Source organism: Carassius carassius, chromosome 9 (genome assembly GCF_963082965.1).
Source record: "Carassius carassius chromosome 9, fCarCar2.1, whole genome shotgun sequence".
Taxonomy (NCBI): Eukaryota; Metazoa; Chordata; class Actinopteri; order Cypriniformes; family Cyprinidae; genus Carassius; species Carassius carassius.
Genome location: NC_081763.1, coordinates 20000022 through 20019977, shown reverse-complemented (window position 1 = coordinate 20019977; position 19956 = coordinate 20000022). Strand labels below are relative to the sequence as shown.

The 19956-nt window shown below is 41.1% G+C and overlaps 1 protein-coding gene across 4 annotated transcripts; it reads right to left on the bottom strand.

Annotated features, from left to right (window-relative positions):
* Positions 1-1176: 1176 nt before the first annotated feature.
* LOC132149232 (nucleus accumbens-associated protein 1-like) lies at positions 1177-19707 on the bottom strand. 4 transcript variants are annotated; one of them, XM_059558279.1, is made up of 6 exons: positions 19552-19707; positions 14327-15358; positions 11921-12091; positions 10383-10488; positions 10201-10298; positions 1177-6068 (listed from the first exon to the last, which is right to left on the bottom strand). In XM_059558279.1, exons 2-6 carry the CDS (start codon positions 15327-15329, stop codon positions 5761-5763), a joined length of 1686 nt encoding a protein of 561 aa, XP_059414262.1. In that variant the 5' UTR covers positions 15330-15358; positions 19552-19707; the 3' UTR covers positions 1177-5760. The 4 variants fall into 4 exon arrangements, with proteins under 4 accessions (XP_059414262.1, XP_059414261.1, XP_059414263.1 ...); XM_059558278.1 differs by lacking the exon at positions 19552-19707 and adding an exon at positions 18836-19471; XM_059558280.1 differs by lacking the exon at positions 19552-19707 and adding an exon at positions 18336-18729.
* Between the last annotated feature and the right edge of the window lie 249 nt (positions 19708-19956).

Genomic DNA, 19956 nt, shown 5'->3' with positions numbered 1-19956 from the left:
AGACTCGGACATTTCTCTGTGGTTAGGTCTCAATAAAGCTCTCAATAACCACCCAAGGTCTGCATGATAATACAGAATAGCCTGATAACAATAAGGAAAGAGACCAATTAGTTATTTCGAGGTAAGAGTCTAGCTGTAGGAGAAAATCTGACCACTTGGCTCCAGTTTAATAGTGTATTTTGGTGTTGGCTGCAGTAAACCTTTGCAATTTAAATACACACACATTATATATTTTGAAAATATTTACATCTATAATTATATTAATATAATTTATATTATGAATACATATATTTAATATATAAAAGAACATATTTTTCTGAAATATATACATGCATATAATAATACATATACACAGTACACATACATATATATTGTAAACAAAAACCTTTATTTTGGATGCAGTTAATCACGATTGTTTTACAGCACAATATACAGGCTATATCAGCATTATTAATACTTTAAAATGCTAAAACTTACACGGCACAATTATTTTCTTAGTACATTTCTCTTGCTTCCCAGTAAAAATGTCTTAAAATGACATCATATGTCTTTATGAAAATAAGTTTCTTTGGAGAAACAAAAATATTTACCTTATCCCATAGCCAGATAATTCTTCTTCTAGAAAGTAAGACTTATGTTTACTGTTCTTGCACTATTGCCAGATCTTTTTTTAGTTTTCCAAGAATTCAAGAATTAAAACAGGACAAAATATTTGAATTCATTTTGCTTCCCAAGTAAATGCATCTTGAATTAAAATTACAGCAGTCATGGCCTAATGGTAAGAGAGTCGGACTAGTAGCTCAAAGGTCATGGTTCCAGTCTCAGGTCAGGCAGGAATTGTCGGTGGGGAGAGTGAATAACCAGCACTCTCTTCCACCCTGAGTGCCATGGCTGAGGTGAGACCCTTGATCAAGGCACTGAACCTGGGTGCTGCAGCACATGGCTACCCACTGCTCCGGATGTGTGTGTGTGTGTGTGTGTGTGTGTATGTGCACTTGGTTGGGTTAAATGCAAGTTCAGAGTATGGGATGCCACACTTCACTTCAGAATGTTTAAATGTTTTTATTGACATTCCTATTTTTCTTTTTCTTTTTTTAACATCTCAAATTAAGTAAGAAAAAAAAGTTAAGTATTAGGCTACTTTAATACACCAACAAAGAGCCAAAGACACAATCCTTTGTTACAAACTTTTATTAAGATATTCAGCTGTATTCTTTGACTTTTCTCTCACTCATTTTTTACAGTAGTTAATGTGCAATTACTTTTGATAATATTGGGTCACAGTTAGGGATTCACAAAGTTATTGGCACTTTGAACACAGACAGAATGGAGTGGATGAGCACTGGCGTTACAGGGTCACTGCATGAACACAGCTGGGGATGGGTTACAACTCATGCTGAGAGTGCACGACTAACAATCAAACTTCATTAGTGCTTCTATGTAATATACAGTATATAGATTTGTATAGGGATGTAGTCATAGAAAGTGAGACACTGCATCGTAAAAAAAGGTTCACAACCAGTTTGTTGTTTTGAGTTTTCAAGCGAGCTGAAGTCATCCCCCATCCTGTCTGTATTTCTCTGTAATTTGTGATAACATGTCCGGATGTCAATTACTCCAGCTATCACACGTTACTTTACCAAAACATTTGCAAAGTTGGGTTATAATCATCATAATCTCATTTCAGGGAAAGACTGAAAGCAGAGTGTTTGGGTGTGCTGGAAGAGAACGCAACACCCAGAGAAAGAGGTGAGAGTATCTTTACGTGGTATGTCTGTTATTTAGAGTGGAATAGCAGTGCTGCATTCTGGGTAAAGAGGCTTAGGTTGACAAAAAACGTAGTGAAAATTGCAAGCTAAAGGAAAACCTGCAAAATACAGCCAGTCCATCGCTCCGATACAGACGGGCCTGGTTTCTGCCTTTGCAAATAGGAGAGACAGTAGGTTATAAAACATTTTTTTTAATACATTGCTTCTGTGCTCTCTCTGGCATGCTGTCAACGATCCACCAGGTAACAAATTCACAATAATCTACAATGTACAGTAACCCAACAAACTGTTTTACCAGAAAGAATGACAAGACTTAAGGGCAGTTCAACTCTCATGCTCTTTCTCACCCGCTCAGGCGTCTGCCATCTATCTCCTCTCCGCACTCAGTCACTCTGCACTCTGACACAGTCAGACTGAATTGCAAGGTGCTGAGGAGCACGTCTATGAACGCAAACCCCAGAAAAGGTGCTTTACTCGGGCACAGAGAGCAGACAGATAGGCAGCGTGATATGGACATCCCGGCCTTTTTTGATCAACACTGGTCCCTTTATTCCCACTACATACTTGCCTTAAGAAACCTTTCATACCAGGTGAGGCTAAATGAAAAAAAAAATCCTTTAGAGGTGAAGTGTGTAATTTAAAACGGAATTGCAAAAATAACTATTTCGAACTCATTCCATGGGTTGATGCTCTCTCAGGCTGGTTGTGATGCTCAAACAAACAGAGCAACTTTTCATTAGCGTCACAGAGCCACAGTATTACACCTTACAGGACAGAATCAACCTTAGAATTGGCTTACTTACAGTATTTTAACAACAACAAAAAAAAAAAATGTACACATCACCTTCAACTTCTTGAAGCCATTTTTTTGTGGCCATCAAGAGTCATCTTTCTCAGGCATGAACACCCCCTTGGTGTTGACTGTAAGTAGTAAATCTAAGCTGCAGTAGCAACACACAGACAGCGGGTGTCGCATAGACACAGCAGTTCCTCTCCAGCGATACATGCAGCATATGTGATCTGTGCCATCAAAATGGAGGACGCATAAACACTGGCACAGTCATAGCTGGAGAGAGGAGAGAGAGGAGCACTGCGCGCCCCACCCAGATACACACGCAGTTCGTCTCCCGCAGTCCTCCTGAAAAGGCACCAGTGACCCAGCCGGCCTTTAACATCTAAAGAATAGCACACATAGCACCAGTACATCGCTCACCATGGCCCCCACTTTCCCAGCACATTAGTCAATAAAAAGAAATGAAAAAATACTCAGTACTCTATCATCAGTCAAACAACTCTATATTGTATCCTTAAAAAACTTGGCAAGTCAACTCTTTCACCTTGAATTAGTAGTAGTAGTTGAAAAGTAAATACAGTACATGTGGTCTGCTAAAAGAATGGAGAAATAAAACTGAGAAGAAAATGGATGCATGCACGTTCCCAGATGTTGATTTTGCAGGCTTGGCGAATGTTATACATTTCTACACAAAAGCCATTATTGTCTTCTGGTCCAAAAAAAGAAAAGAAATGAAACGAGGTCGCCGGTCAGACCTAAACCAGATTGCATTTAGTAAGTAAACTTGCCTGGAGTTCACTTTATTTGCTACGACTATTAAGCCAGAAAACAAAACAAACAAAAAAACTAAACAATTTCCAAATATACAAACAGCAGGTAAGCCAGACTTGGTTATGCAAAAAAACAAAAAAAAAACATGAGCTTAAACCAAAAGGGGTGAAAGACCTAATGCAAGCAATCAATTAAAAAGACGAGTGTCCTGTTAAAAACGTGGTCAAAATCTGTTCAACAGTCTCTTCATTATTTACATCAGTATTCAGCACGGCTGGCCGCAGACGTGCATTCTGTTCCGGACCAGATACCGACACATACACATCCATCGATTACACTCTACAAAAAAGGTGCACAATCCACCACTCTCCTCTACAAAAAAGGTGCAAAAAGCTCTAGTTCAGTCTATGAAAAGGTGCAAAGAGGTCCATTTCCTCTGTCAAAAAGGGGGCAGCTACTGTATGTGTCCCAGGAGATCAGACGCACAAAAACAAACAAACACACATGGTGTTAATAACTCGGCATGAAATATTAAAATAGCCTACAGTATCGAATTTCTGTTTTCGTGAGGCATGTGTGTTTAAAACCCATGCCTGAGCACACATTAAGACTTCACATGCAATCCCATTCAAATTCCCATGGAAATTTGGGATATGCAAAAGTACACAGGTTACGGCAAACCCTCAGACAGGCGAATTTCCTTAAAAGCGAATAAACGCAGAAACAATCATAGCCTAAATCCCCCAATCAACAGATCACCCACATGCAAAGACACAGTGCCAACTATGTGCAAGGAATGTATACAGATGGTGACTTGTGCGGACACAGACATGCTTGCCTAAGCGAGCACAGACAGACACACACGCACACACAGCTGCCCAAACAGGGACATGGGCAACATAGAGAGACTTAATCATTCTGCTCCTCCTCTCCTGGGACACAGGCAATGTAAACCCTCCTCCGCTCTCAAACACACACAAAGTAAGTCAGGCCCAAACCTTAAGACAGTAAAGTGACTAACAATAAGAAGCACAATCTCCCTTCCCCCTGGGCTGTAAAAGCGTGCTTGTGTGCGATAACTGGGGGATAACTGTCCTACACTATTTTTTTCTCTTAAAGCGATGGTTTATTCAATTTGGTCATAATTTACTTACCATTGAGTCTTTTCCAACCTGTATGAATTTATTTCTTCTGTGGAACATAAAAGAAGATATTTTTAAAGAACACTTTTACGTGCATACAATGAAAGTCCAATACAACACTGAATCCCAATGGCCTTTCACTGAATGAAAAAAACAACCTTCTCTAGTGTTTTGTTTTTTCAAAAGAAAGTAAGTCATACAGGTCTGGATCAACATGAGGGTGAGTAAATGATGGCAGAATTTTCATTTCTGGATGAACTATCCCTTTAATCGATGAGGGCCGCAAATCGTACATCTCTGGTAAAAACGGCCAATCGAATTCAGCTACGGACACGATCGTGATCGAGATACAAGACAAGCCTTTGAAATGTAAGATAATTCTTATGCAAAAATAGTCCTTTTTTTCTCACAATTTCCATTTAAAGCCCAATAACAAGGTGTCTCTTGAGAAACATTTGAGAAGAAAAAGAAAAGGTAAAAAAAAAAAATTAAAACACAGAAAGAGATTTTAAAACAATCCCTCTGTCTTGAGCTCTGAAGGTGCGAGCAGATAAATATATTTTTATCCTTTACAGTCCTTAATCAGCTTTCATCAACTCTGGATTCATATAAATCACACAGTGGAACAAGTAGAAGGGGAAAGGAGAAAACGGCGACATAAAAAACAAAGAACGTGGCAGACTAAGATCCCACATATATTTTTGGAGGAATGGAAGGAGAGGAGGATATCAGATTCTTTCCATTTTAGACAGAACGAGAGACGGAATATGCCACCTACTTCTCTTTCTCCTCTCCTCCCTCACTACTTTCTCCATCTGCTATTCCTTCAGATCTTATGACAAGCATTTTTCCTGTCTCTCTCCTGGGCCAAATACAATCGGCTAGTCTGACATAGCCAGGTGCTACAAACTAATACATTCAAATTCAGTAGAGTGAGATCAGGGAACCTCGGACCTCCCGTCGCAATAAATTTTCCTATTTATGCATTCCTATAGCATCAGTGACTAGATTTACTTGCCGAGCGTGGAGGCAAAGGGGATCTTCTGTGCAAAAGAGGGTTATTCAGCAAAAACAAAAATGATTGAAAAGAAAATGTCACCCCTGGCTTAAACCCCTTGTGTTCCTCCCGACACTAGACCGTGCAATCTCCTCCAATCTCCTACCCGACTCTCCCTTTCCCATCCCAGGCAGAAGCAGCAGTGCCCAGAGTTACGCAGCGGGGTGGGAGGTGGGTAGGAGGTGGGGCGGCAGAGGGGATGGGGCAGGGCTTTCCTTGCCCGGTCACTCACTGAAACAAAGTGCCATTGTCTCCGCTCACACCCTGCAGAGACTCGCCCGAGGATCCTCCAGTCTCCACCGAAGCGCCGCCCTCCAGGCTCGCCGTCTCGAAGGTAGGTTCACCGCTGAGGCCGTCCGCTTCCATCTTGATGCTGTCGGGGAGGAAATTGGCATAGGCGTCGCCCTCCGCCATCAGTAGCTTCAGCTTGGGGATCCAGCTCTTCCTCACCACGCGCCGAGCATTAGTGCACATGTCCGCCGCAATGGCGTTCATCTCGCTCTCCTTAAAGCTGGTGGCAAAGTTCTGGCAGTAAACTGTTGGCATAAGGGAAGGAGACATTTCTAAAAACCAGATCACACCAAGAACCATAACTAGAAAGATAACCTTCAGCGTCCACACCAACACATGATAACTTTCTGTTTATTATACACGTGGGCTCAGGTATGCCGCCTGTTGCTTTAAATGCTGGGTGGATTCTGATTGGCTGTCAATGTTTTGATCATTCATAAGATGGATAAAAAAATGAATCTGAAAGTGTTTACAACAACATCGTTCCTTTTTGTCACTAGCCCCTTTCACACATACTGACTTTTCTGGTAAATGATGTTCTCGTAACAAGATTCGGGAGGAGCCCGTCAGATACTTAGCCTAATCAACAAAGGTGGACCACAATCTAGTAATCAATCCCACAGCATAAATATCACTGATTTACTTCTATCCGTTGACGGTTTATCAGCATCCCTCCTCCACCCCATCTCCTCACTTTGAGTTCACTTTATAAATAGACGGGGAAGGGGGGGGGGGGGGGGGGGGGGTACTCTAGGTTCGGGCCATTCCCGAGCTCTGAGCCCTTCCCCGGACAGCACGCCAAATACGCATACCATACCTCAGCTAATTATATGTAAGCGTGAACTCATGAAATTACTGTTAAGAGCTCATGTGTGAACAGGACCTTTTCAAAAAAAACATGTAAATACGTTCAAGGGGGAAATTTACCAGTATGAGAAGTTGTATCATTACCACTTAATTACCAGTAATCAGCTCAGTTTAAACACTCACAAATCTGTACGTGCATAAATTATTTTTTTTTAAAGAAAAGCCTGACCTGAGACAGACCAGATGAAATTAGACCCGAGTCTGACAGACTTTATTTTCGAACCCGACTGGACCCCAATGTAAACGGCATTGACGTGTGCACAGCTTGCTGCCACGCAGTCATTAAAGAAAAATCCTGGTGTCCTGCTGACTGATTTGGCCTCTTCTCCAGTACTTTGATTTGAGTTTGAGTTTGGCTTTCAATTGTGACCAGTGGATTTGAAAAATAAACGTCATAGTTTGTTAGTGGATTTTCCTGATGGATCTCATAAGATGACTTCTGTGTGTGAGGTTACAAACAAATGCTCCTTTTTGATGATAGTTTAAAAGAATTCCAGTCTTATCGGGTCTATCTGGAAAAAGCACATTTATTTTAAATTACCTGAGACACGAGGCCGCAAGTACTGAACCCGACCCGTGTCCGAGGCACTGGTAGAAGTTTTGGACCCAAATCCCCTCGGGTCGGAAATCTGGTTTTTGAATCCAAGTAGACCCATGAAGACCGCTAGCTTATTTTGGGCCAATCATACCATTCTGACGCACTTACTCCGCACTGTGTAATTAGGGCCCGAGCACTTAACAAAATTAACATTTTATTTTGGTCAGTCTAATCTAAAGGCCTTTGCGATAGTGAATTGTGAATATCTTGAGTTTTCGATAAAGGGCGTGTCCTTGGCGTCGTGACAAAGTTTGATGTCTCGCCATGGGAATAAAATGTGTAACTCTGGCATAAAATGTCTGATCTTCCCCAAACTTCACATGTTTGATAAGAGTCCTGGCCTGAACACAGCTGAAGGCCAATATTCCATTGGGTTGGCAAAATGGCTCGATAGCGCCACCTATACACTTTCAACATAGCGTGCCTCGAGCTCCGTTTCACGTACATGTACAAAAATCGGTACACACATGTAACACACCAATATCTACAAAAAAGTCTCTTGGTAGGAAATCCGAATCCCAACAGGAAGTTGGTTATTTTGAATTTTCTCTGCAAAATTGGCGTTGTTTTTGCCATTTTCAGGGGTTGTACTTTAACGAACTCCTCCTAGAGATTTATTCAGATAAACACCAAAGTTAGTCAGTGTAATCTAAAGGCATTTGCGATGTTAAATTGCGAAGATCTTGAGTTTTCGTTTAAGGGCGTGTTTTACATTGTACAAAACTACTCCTAGAAATTTGATGACACCAACATTTTATTTTGGTCGGCCTAATCTAAAGTTCTTTGCAATGATACATTGTGGAGATCTTGAGTTTTTGTTAAAGGGCATGTCCATGGCACTGTGACACAATTTTATGTCTCGCCATGGGAATAGAGGTTGTTGTAACTTATGCATAAAATATCCAATCTTCTCCAAACTTCAGATATTTGGAAAGAGTCTTAGCCTGAAGACATCTAAAGGCCAGTATTCAGTTATAATCATAGCGCCACCTGTTGGCAATCGGAAACATCATGCAGGAAGATTGGCAGATATAAATGACTTTGACATATTTCACTTATATTTACAACTTCAAATGCATATTTCTCGCCGTTCACTTTTTTACTAAAGCCACTCCCTGGCGGTGAGCCGGGTGTGCGAGGGCCCGTTCATCGCTGCTTGCAGCTTTAATTATTAGGACCTGAGCACCGATGGTGTGAGGACCCTATTGTATCTGCTCTGTTTATTATTATTATTCCACTTCTTCTCCAAAATGAATCGCATTTTTGAGGGCTTAAACATGCTCAAAAAGTCATGTAACACACCAATACCTACAAAAAAACACTCTTGGAACAAAATTCTAAACCCAACAGGAAGTCAGTTATTTTTAATATTATGAGCAAATTTTGTGTAATTTTGGTCATTTCCATGCGTTGTATTTTAACGAACTCCTCCTAGAGATTTATTCAGATCAACACCAAATTTGGTATGCCTAATCTAAATGTTAAATTGTGAAGATCTTGAGTTTTCGTTAAAAGGCGTGTCCATGGCGCTGTGACGAAGTTCGATGTCTCACCATGGGAATAAAAGATGTTATAAATCAGGCATAAAATGTCCGATGTTCCCCAAACTTCACATGTGTGATAAGAGTCCTGGCCTGAACACATCTGAAGGCCAATATTCCATTATAATGATAGCGCCACCTGCTGGCAACAGGAAGATTGGCACATATATGGAATAAACTTTGATATATTCCACTTATATTTATGACTTTAAATGCATATTTCTCAACGTTCACCTACTTACTAAAGCCGGTGAGCCCTGGTGCGAGGGCCCGTTCATCGCTGCTTGCAGCTTTAATTCGTTTTGAAGTCGTCTAATGTGATGTCTCTGGGCCGAAAGCAGCTGCATGAATGTGAACGTTTGACACAAAAATTAAAACATCAACAAAAACACTGACCTTGTTTACCCCTCCATGTTTACAAACACAACACCGGGAGGTGCAGCTGTTTAGAGGTCATTTCTGGTTAATGATGTCACAAAATTTACCAGTAATTTGAAACCGATGTGTGAATGATGCTTTATCGGTAAAAAGACGGAACGTCATTGCCTGTGTGAATGGCACATTTTTGTAGTTTTATGGAAATTTACTGGTATTACTGTGTGAAAGGGGCTATTGTCATTTTTGCAGTGGACTTAACTCTTTCTCACAGAATTTGATTGACTAAAAATGTATAATTGTAGTTATCACCAAAGGACCCACAACATGATGTTATCCCAATTCAGTATTTTTGCAATTTTAAATATTTTGCGATAAGTATTGCGATAACATGTATAAAGATATATTTAGAACAAAAAAAAAGCAATACAGACATGTGGTAGCATTTATTCACTTGTGCTGTTTGAAAAATTACAGTCTGAATGAAAGATTTAAATAATTGATTTGGTCGGTTTTCCCATATTATGCATGAAGCAAACTCACAATTATAATTCAGGCCCTGATAAAAGAATCATACTTAGTGTCTGTGTCTCGATACAACATTGGCATGCAAAATATTGCAATCCTATGCTGTAATGATTTTCCCCCACCCCTAGTGAATGGGCTTTAAAAGGATAGATCGCCCAAAAATGAAAATTCTGTCATAATTTACTCACCCTCAAGTTGTTTCAAACCTGCATGAGTTTTTATTTTTTTTTATTTTTATATATATATGTTAAACACAAAAGATGATATTTTGTAGAATGTTGGTAACCAAACAGATGCCGGTAGCCACTGACTTCAGTAGCATGGAAAAAAAAATGACTATGGAAGTTAATAGCTAACAGCAGCTATCTGGTTATAAACATTCTTCAAAAAATAATCAACATGAGGGTGAGTAAATGATGACAGAATTTTCATTCTTGGCTGAAATAATATAAAAGAGCGGGAACTCACATTTGACTGCATGCAACACTCGGCTGTCCAGTGGCTTACGGCTGGGGTCATTGGTGGAGGAACGGATGCCGGTTCCACAGCTGTTGGCCAGAGTGCTCCTGCACATCATACAGAACCAGAAAGTTAGACGTCATACAGTTCCGCTATTATGAAAGACATCTTTTGATGTTTCCCAGACTCACCTGTCAAAGAAAGCAGCCAGCAGCCTCCTCAGTAGGACTTTGTGTCTGGTCCCCGCACTGACGTGACAGTTCATCAGCTGAGCTCGTGAGATGTACACGCTGGTGCCTGTGGACAATATACGTCAATCTCATTTAAAAGGTGCAAAACTTATTTTATATTCATGTCCTCAAGATATACAAGCAGATACATATAAAATATATATGAAAATATAACAAATGCCTTGTGACTAATCGATTTGCATGGATGCATACAAGTCCCAAAAATGAATGCTAGTTGAATGAATACTAATCACACAAAGCTCAGAGAGAAATTCAGCTTTCCTTTTTAGTGCTAAAGATCATTCGTGTGTTAGTGCTAACGGAGACTTGTGAATTTTAAGCGCTGACTATTGTATTAACAACTGCTTTTCTATTTATGTAGCTTTTCTGCACTTACGTCCTCATTAAATATGGTTGTTGTTCTACTGCATAATGTGCACACTGCAAATACTCATTAAATGCAACTTTTCAAATACAGAATATTGCTCCAAATAGAAAGTACAATAAACTCAGTTCTGAATGGATAAGATATATATATATATTTTTTAAATACATTTCTAATGTTTACCATGACTGTATTACGGCAACACCGTAAAAACAATAATATTGTGAAAAAATATTATTTAAAATAACTGCTTTCTAGTTTACATATTTTAAAATGTCATTTATTTAACAGACGTTGGTTATTATGTCTATATAATATATATATATATATATATATAGTCCAAAAAAATCTAATCCTGCTTCCATGGGAGGTACCTTTAAGACATACACCTTTATCAAAACCATTCAAAAGCCCATTTTCTTGCTCTTAATTAAAAAAATTTGTCTCCTTTCCATTTTTGCTTTTCACTCCGCGAGCGCTTTGTATTTGTTCATCTTTTAAATGACAACTTTTTATCGTTAGTCTACTCGTCGGTTTCAATTCCTCATTTTATTTTTTCACTTAATATTGCTTCATGTTTGGTCTTGTCCGAATGCTTTCTTTTATCGTATTTGTAAAGCACTTTGAGCCGCATGTTTATATATGCGACTGCTGTTTAAATAAAGTTCCAGCGATTAGCAGAACTCCTCTGTTATTTGTACTGAACAGATCCAGGCGGATGGCTCAGAGTCACTTAAGGCCATGCTTTACAGCTCACAAAAGCCTCCATTTACTCAGTTTCTCAACAAAACCTGTTCTACACCACAATACCAAAACACGGCTCCTCCAAACACAGTTGACCTATCAATCACCACAAGAGATCATTTGCTTCTCATGGGCTGTTGAACATGACTCAGTTGTATGATGCCGGTTATCCTCCCTATTTGACTCTTCTATAGATTAACTTAAACACTGATTTATCAGCAGATGTTTTCCTGAAATCCATACAGGGTGATATGATGATGGCTTGAACAAACAAATAAGGATTTATTCCAATACAAAACACCTTTGGCTCAAGATACTTTGGTTCTTCTCTTGCATGTTTTTAATAAGCGCAATGCGATTAGACTCAGACCTGAAACTAGCTCCAGTTTCTCTGCAGGGTCACCTTCCTCATAGAGTTTGGGATGACAGCGGTTGCCAATCTGAGCAATGAGCTCAGCAGGGAGAGAGGCAAGATCCTGTCGGCCACGCATCCTGGGCCGCGTCTCAGAGTGATCCGGCAAGGCCTCCACACGTTCACCCGCTGAGAAAGAGAAAGAAGAGGAGGAGAATGGAAGTTTATGAAGAGTAGAGTGTGAAGACAAAAAAAACCCGACAAAAATCTCCATGCATGCAATCTAGACAGAAGTGAAGATTAAACCACTTCCCAAATCTTTTGAAACAGACAATGCAAAGCTCTTGGGACCAAGACTAATAAAAGAATGGTGAAAACCAAAGGCTTCAGAACACACTGCGTTTTCATGCCGTCTGAGAGAAGATGAGAAGAACTTCTGACAAAATATTTGTGAGCTCCAAACAAGCATTTAGCAAAAAGTGTGAATTTAGCTATGACGATATTCTTATTTAAGAAGCATAAAAGAAAGTAGACATTAGTTAACTTGTTAAAATGGGAACCAAAAAAGCATGAGGCTGTATACATTACAACCCATAGAGGATCAAAGGAAGTGCTGGTTCAGGAAGTGCTAATTTAAAACTAAAAAACTCTGTCATCATCAAACCTGTGGGGCTTCTAGTTTCTTCAGTGGAACCAGACGAAGACATTTTAACCATGTTCTGGCTGTTTATTTACCATGCAATCATGAATATGGACTGGAGCTGGCTTTTTGTGTCTTTATTCTGTTGATCAATCATTCTTTTTAAGGACTCCTTTGATCATAATGATGAATAACTCAGAAATGAATTTGACTGACGCCCTGATCAGAACTGTTAAGGAAAAGATTATAACTGAATAATAACTCAGCTGTGGAAAAAAGTAGCACCAAATATTTTTATCTGTAATGTGACTTGCAAATTATCGACATAGAAAATGTAGGCTTGGGGACTTTGTTCTCTCTAACGGTTATTGATTGAATTTTGAGATGTGGAAGCTGCAGTTAACTACGTCACCAGAGAGAAGAACGCGTTATGACAATTAGATTAAAAACCACAAGGTCAAAACAAGAACGAAACGTATGCATGGTTGAATTGTTCAAAGTAAGACTAATAGCATGCATTTAATATATATTTTCAGTCCATTTCTCAAAAAAAAAAAAAACCCTATGGTATGGCTAAGAGGTGTGAGATATTACGATTTTTGATCATGGATGATTAAAATGTCTCCACGATCTGCTTTAAAAAAATATCGTAGTATCGTTGTACAGTGCACATTCTATCAGTTTCAGTTATATACTGTACAATGTAACTTACATTCACATTAAATGTTACTCAGCAGTAGAGTTACACTCATGGGACACTACACTTCACAATCACAAAAGTACATTATTTGCATATGCTTTTAAAGCCTTGCCAGTTAAACATTTAATTTGCGTGATGTTCTGACATGCGATACACCTGAAGCATGCGCACACTAAAAAGCCTGATTTCGTTCACATCTGATTGTGCTAATAGTGTTAAAAACACACAAAGTTTACATATAAGCACAGTTGGTTATTTCTAAAATGAAAGAAAACAGTTGAGAGGAAAATGGATGCAGACTCTTAAAGAGACAGCAGACTTATACTAAATATATCTGCTGCTTGTCAAGGGATAGTTCACTCAAAAATTTTAATTCTGTCATTTTTACTCACTCTCATGTAGTCTAAAACCTGTATTAATTTATTTCTTGTGCTGAACACAAAAGATATTTTGAAGAAATTTTGTAACCAAACAGTTGCTGGTCCCCACTGACTTTGATAGTAGGAAAAAAAAATACTATAGAAGTCACCGGAGACCAGCAACTTTTTGGTTACCCACATTCTTCAAAATAACTTTTATGGTCAACAGAAGAAAGACAAAGATTTTTTTATCTTCGCCCACTTTGGCCGAAATGTCTGCATTCTTCTTCATTTTATATTTTGCTACCTTGTGAGGCTTTGTTTTTAAAATAAGGCAATTAGTTTGGCTGTACTGCTCAGACAGCTTGCAAAATAGTAAAACCAACATGTCAGAATCGTGATAAAATCATGAATCATGATTTTCCTGAAAAAAAAAAAGTAGTATGATATTTCCACCATATTGCCCAACCCTAGTATGGCATCAGAAAATCTGAATTATAGTGCACGAGTCATATGGATAACTTCTATGGTGCATTTGCATCTTTTCTGAAGTTTGAAATCTTCAGTCTACATTCATGATAATTGCATGGAAAAGACAAGTACACTGTTAAAATTTCACCTGTTCTTTCTATTGAAATTAAAGAACTCACACAAGTTTGGAACAACATGAGGTTGAGTAAATTATTTCAAGTATTTCAGTGTGTTCAGCAGTTATTTGGACTCACCCGTAGCACCCACGTTGAGCATGCTGTACATGGTGTACATGTTGCAGATCTGCCTGTACTGCTCTTCAGTGCCGTCATCCACCGCCTCCTCTTCCTCTTCATCATCATGGTAAGAGATGGGCGAATCACTGGTGTAGGCACTCAAGGTACCGGGGCTGGTGCCTTCAGGGGTGGCACTGCTTGTGCCGTTGCCATTGGTGCTGCTGCCCCCACCGTGGCCCCCTGTGCCCATTCCAAGACCCATACCAAGTCCCATGCTACCTTGCTGCTGAATAGCACTTCCACGTGCCATTTCTTGGGAAAAGCGAGCCGCCTTCCTCATCCCTCCTCCGCCGGCTGCACCCGAGCCTCCACCACCTTCCCGATTGCCTCCTTCCCAGAGTCGCTTGGCCACCGGCGTGCAAACCACTGAATAGGGTGAAGCCTCCGGCTGCTCGGTCTTCACCCGAGAGACAAGGGGCAATGGGGTCAAGCAGGAAGTGGGTCGACTGGCTGCCGTAGCCACCACCCCGCCTCCCCCATTAGCCGCTGTACCTGCCGCCGTCTGGGTAACGGGGCTCTGAGGCTCCGACGGAGGTGTTTCTTCAGTATGTAGGCCCTGTGAGTCACAGCTGGGTGAGCTGACTTTCAAGAAGAACTCCGTGCCCTTCTCCATAATCTGCTGGATCTGGAGGAAGCCAGCCGTGTACATGAGCAGAAACTGGTCTCCGACGTTCATGCTGAGGCGGCCGGTGTAGCAGAAGGCCAGGATCTGCTGAAAGCTCTGCGGCTGTACGGCCGGGGGCAACTCAACCACCGTAGGGGTTTTGCTGCCCACACTGCTGTTGAAAAGGTCACGGAAGTAGGAGCTGCTGGCCGCCAGCACGGCACGGTGGGCTTTAAAGGTGTGGCCTTTCACCACCACGGACACGTCGCAGTACAGCCCCTGCAGCCGCTGCTCGTTCAAACACTCCAGGACATTGTTGCCGAAGTTTGGGATCGCCATCTGAAGGGTCTGAGCCATGGCGCTATGGCCAGCACCACCAGACAAATCTAAGCAGCACCGGAGGAAGAGAAGGAGGGAAAGACAGATGGAAGAGGAAGAAAGAGATCTTTGTCAGCAGCATTCTCTCAGCAGCACAGTAGTTCATCCCTGAAGACTCATTGCAACCATCATTTGCTTTTAAAGCAGTAAAATCCACTGAATCTGACAATTTATTGCAAAGACACAAATGGCTACTGGCAACAGACTGTTACATTAAAAGGTGAAATGTATGAAACCCCAGAAATGAGCCTGTAGGCACCTTTAGCAGACCGGCCTAGAATATGCAAACTCTGAAAAATAATAGGAGGACTGGCGATCCGCCTCAGAAAATCCTGTGAGCAGGATGTGACTGCTAATCTGAATGAGATGGTGATTCAGCTGAGACAGAGATAAAATGGCACTCTTTACAATACTACAGCAGGGAGGGAAAGAGGGGGAGAGAGCCAGAGAGATACTAAACCAGTGACTGAGGTCACAGTTGAGGAAGATGGTGGAAAACAATGGGCTTTGACTGACATTAGAGTCAGTCTTATTACTGCTAAATGTGACACTATGAGCAAAGCCATCATTACAGCTCACAGCCTTGCTGCTGGGAAATTCATTACAAACGGTTAACCTGCACTTTCTACTATAAAATGGGCTGTTTAAAACTTTACTACAGAGTTTAAAACTGCAGTGCTTACAACTCCCTCATATTTAAGAAACAAATACACTCTCATTTGTTGGGGGAGATTTTGCGAATCAGCAGAATTAAGTAGCAGAACTTTTTGAGAAGGCACAGACTGACATTTTGCAGTCAGTGCAAAAATTGTGGCTTATTGTTTAGAAATCATTTGGTGAAGTAAAAATACCCCTCAAACCATGTCAGCTCAACCGGCACGACAGAATAACACTTTGATGTGATATACCTCACACATTAAGATTAGCTGTAAAGTGGCAGGCAGAACATCTGGGCACACATATCCCACACAAGCCATCACATTAAAAATCACTGAATCTGATCTGATCACTCAGAGCTAACAGGATGTTCGTGGTAAAAGAAGTACCCTCTTTGTCTGACTCCAGGCTTGCTCCCCCCCCTCCCTTGCATGCACACACACAAGCCATAGACATCAGACAAAACGGCTTGTTTACAGTTGGCCAGAGAGCAGTGGCACACATACACACTGTGAGAGGCCCAGGGTTTATTTAAGAAGCTTTCCCTGGGGGTTGGGAAGGAGAAGGACACCTTAGGTGTGCGAGGGGGACACACAAACTTTTAAAGACTTTATTCACAACCCAATCCGTATGTATGAGACATTAAAACAGTCAACATTCAATAACAAATGAGGTTGGAGCATCTATCACATGTACTTGTTAAAACACAGAGAAAAACGTAATATCATAACACCTATATTATTTTAAACAGGCATACTCCTGAAATTTCAAGCACGTATTCTCAATGATAAATTCTTGACATTAACAGTACAGTTCAACCAAAAATGAAAATTCTTTCATCATTTACTTACCCTCTACTTGATCCAATCCTCTATGAGTTTGTGATCCCCATTGAGTATTTTTACTATACTATGGAAGTCAATGGCTACCATCACCTGTTTGGTTTCAAACATTCTTCAAAATATCTTTTGTCAAAAAAAAAAAAAGGTTCTGGAACATCTTGAGGGTGAGCAAATGGTGACAATTTTCAGTGGGACTCAACCCTTGTAACTTAAAGGTCCCCCATGGTCAAAGTCAGAGGTGCTTTGTAACCCTTCTACTAATAGAAACTGTGGCTGTCAATTTATAAAAATAATTAATGGTAGCTTAATTCATGTAAAGATTTACACATTTGGTGATTTGGAGACTACCACAATGTTTGGAAAGAAAAAATAAACACATAAATCCGCTTCCTGGGTGCTACAGAGCTATTCTGCTTAACTGGCCTATAACTATCTTTTTTTTTTTTTAGAAATATAAGCAAACATGTATGAAGAGTAAAAAACACACACACACACACTCTAAATTTGCCACTATAGATGTTTTATGTAGGAACGTTGAGACAGAAAAATTGAAAAAAAGTCAATTTTGTTGGCCTGTGTATGCTGCACTAAAAAACATGTCTAAGTTACAGCAGGACCGTACTTATGAAGTCTGTTAGAGTAACAGGATGCATGTTACACTATTTATATTACATTTACATGTTTATTACAATATCTGTTCTAAGCAAATAAGCCATTCAATATTTAATAAAATTCTTGAATATAACATGATTGAGGCCCACTTAGGAAGTTTACAGAGTGCCCTAGCAGGCCCCAAATTAAGAACCACTGATACAGTTAAAAGAAAAAAGAAACCGGTCTAATACTGTGATGCCAAACCTGTGTGATGGAAACCATTAGCCGTACGCCGACACATAAACTAACACTAATCCAACAATGCAGCACAGTGATGAATAAGTAAATAAAGAGCAAACCTTTGGCCGCCAGAGCTGCCAGTACAGCAGTGTTATGCGGCTGTGTCGGCGGCAGGTTAACCGTGTGTCTGTCAATCTACCCGTCCGACCGGAGTTCTCCTCTGGCACGGGCCGCGAAGGGGGTGAAGAACGATGGCAAAAGCGCCCACTATGAGCCACTCCGTGAGAAATGCAGCACCTACATGCGAGCGAGCACAGACGCAGCGGGGGGAAGCGCAGCAACGCACCGAGGATCGCACAAAACGAGCAAGTTTGCCGCTCTTGTCCCGTCTTTGCCAATGCACCGCACCGAGAGCGAGCTCGTGCCTACATCCTCGGGCCTAGACGGGTCCGTCTCGAGCGCGGCACCGCCGAAATTAGGGTTCGCCCCGTTCTGCACGCCACTCAGTTTAAACGGCAACACTCAAGAATCTCTAACGATTCAATGAGCAGCCGGTATTAGCATCCCTAAAATAGCCAAGTGCATACTTTTCTGTCGCGGAATTTCAAAGTTAATGTTCCATAGCGATTCCGCGCGAGTTCGGATACCCCACCTTATCTTATTTCACAGACATCAACAGGTCATCCCGGGACAAATGCACGAACTGGGGGCGAGCCAGACTGAGCCAGCGCTGACAGTAGGGGGGTGGGGGGCAGACTCCGCCAATAAGAAAATGATTGAACTAACGTTACTCCCGGCCACAACAACATCAATCACGCTCAAAGTGCTATCTTCAAATGAAATGCATAAATAGAAGCCTCTTGGTAAGAAGATTAAAAAGATCCCGGAAATCGGGTTTTTAATTTAGCCAGATCTGACTCCGGAACATCTGCCAGCATGCGCATTCAGCCATGTCAGTGAGGTCGGTGAAGTGGTTAAACTTTTTGTTGGTACCATTAGTCTGTGCCCATCCCCCAGCGCACACCTTCCCCCTAAACAATGCCCCCAAACATCTCAAAGCTACTAGATTTCAGCCAAAATGCCAGGACAGCCGCTCGAGTGTCACGCAGCCTCAGATTACCCACTGTGGGGATCCGAAGGCGGGATACTCACCCCTTAGCTGGAGGTTGTTTCAAAGTGTTTCAATGGAGTCCGACGCGATCTCTCTCTTTCGCCTCGTCTGTCTCGCGCTGGAAACAGCCATTCATTGTGGGCATAGGCGCGAAGTCGATCGCAGAGCCATCGAGCGCGAACTCTTTTTCCAGCGGGATATGGAGCGCAGAACCACTGATCATGCATAGACTAGACATGACTCCCTATCGTCACTCAATCGCATGATCATCACAGGCGCAGCCTCAATGCCAGGAGACCTATCCAGCGTCGAGATGTATTTGCGCATAGGCTGGCACAGCAACAGCGAAAAGAGCCACCGCCTCGTTTCCATACGTGCGCAAAAAGTAGGCCATGCCTCTACGCCTCGCCAGACAGATCCCCAAAGAGAACACCATGAGCTCGAGACGACGTGAACGGAAATATCAAATAAAGTTTTCTTTTATTAAATCAACGTTTAGTGTTGGAGAATTTTACTGCGTTGCTAAAGGTTTAACGTTACTGTAGTTATGTGTAACGCATTTGCTTTTGATATCTCTCACATATTTCATTAGAATTCCTGTATAATTCATTTTATATTTTCTCTCTCTCTCTCTCTCTCTCTCTCTGTGTGTGTGTGTGTGTGTGTATAATCCTGACAACGTCAATTAGGCTAGTGGGCGATTCTTGATTAGAATTGTTTAGCAGTCCATTTTGAGTGGGAAGCATGAAATACTTACTGTAAACTCGAATAATCCATATAAGAATGGTCGCACTGTGAACAAGGCCAAAATCTGCAGATCATATACATCTATGTGTCTGAATTTACAGGGAAACTATACGACCGAGTCACGTCACATGCTGACCCTATAGATGTCCTTACATTACCCCGGTGAGCTACATTTCCAATTGCATATGTGTGTGTCTGAAAAACGTGCGCACGGGCTTCCGTAGTCACGATTTGGTGAAAGTGAAATCACTGGGTTGCCAGATTGGTGTATGTGTATTATTACACTACTTTTCTTTTCGTTATGCTTCTGTCTCCACTTGTACAGAAGCACTGAAACCAGACAGGCCCACATTATAACATTTCAAGCGAAGGGGTTTACTTTTGGTGAACACATTTTCATTAGTCAGCTGGAGAA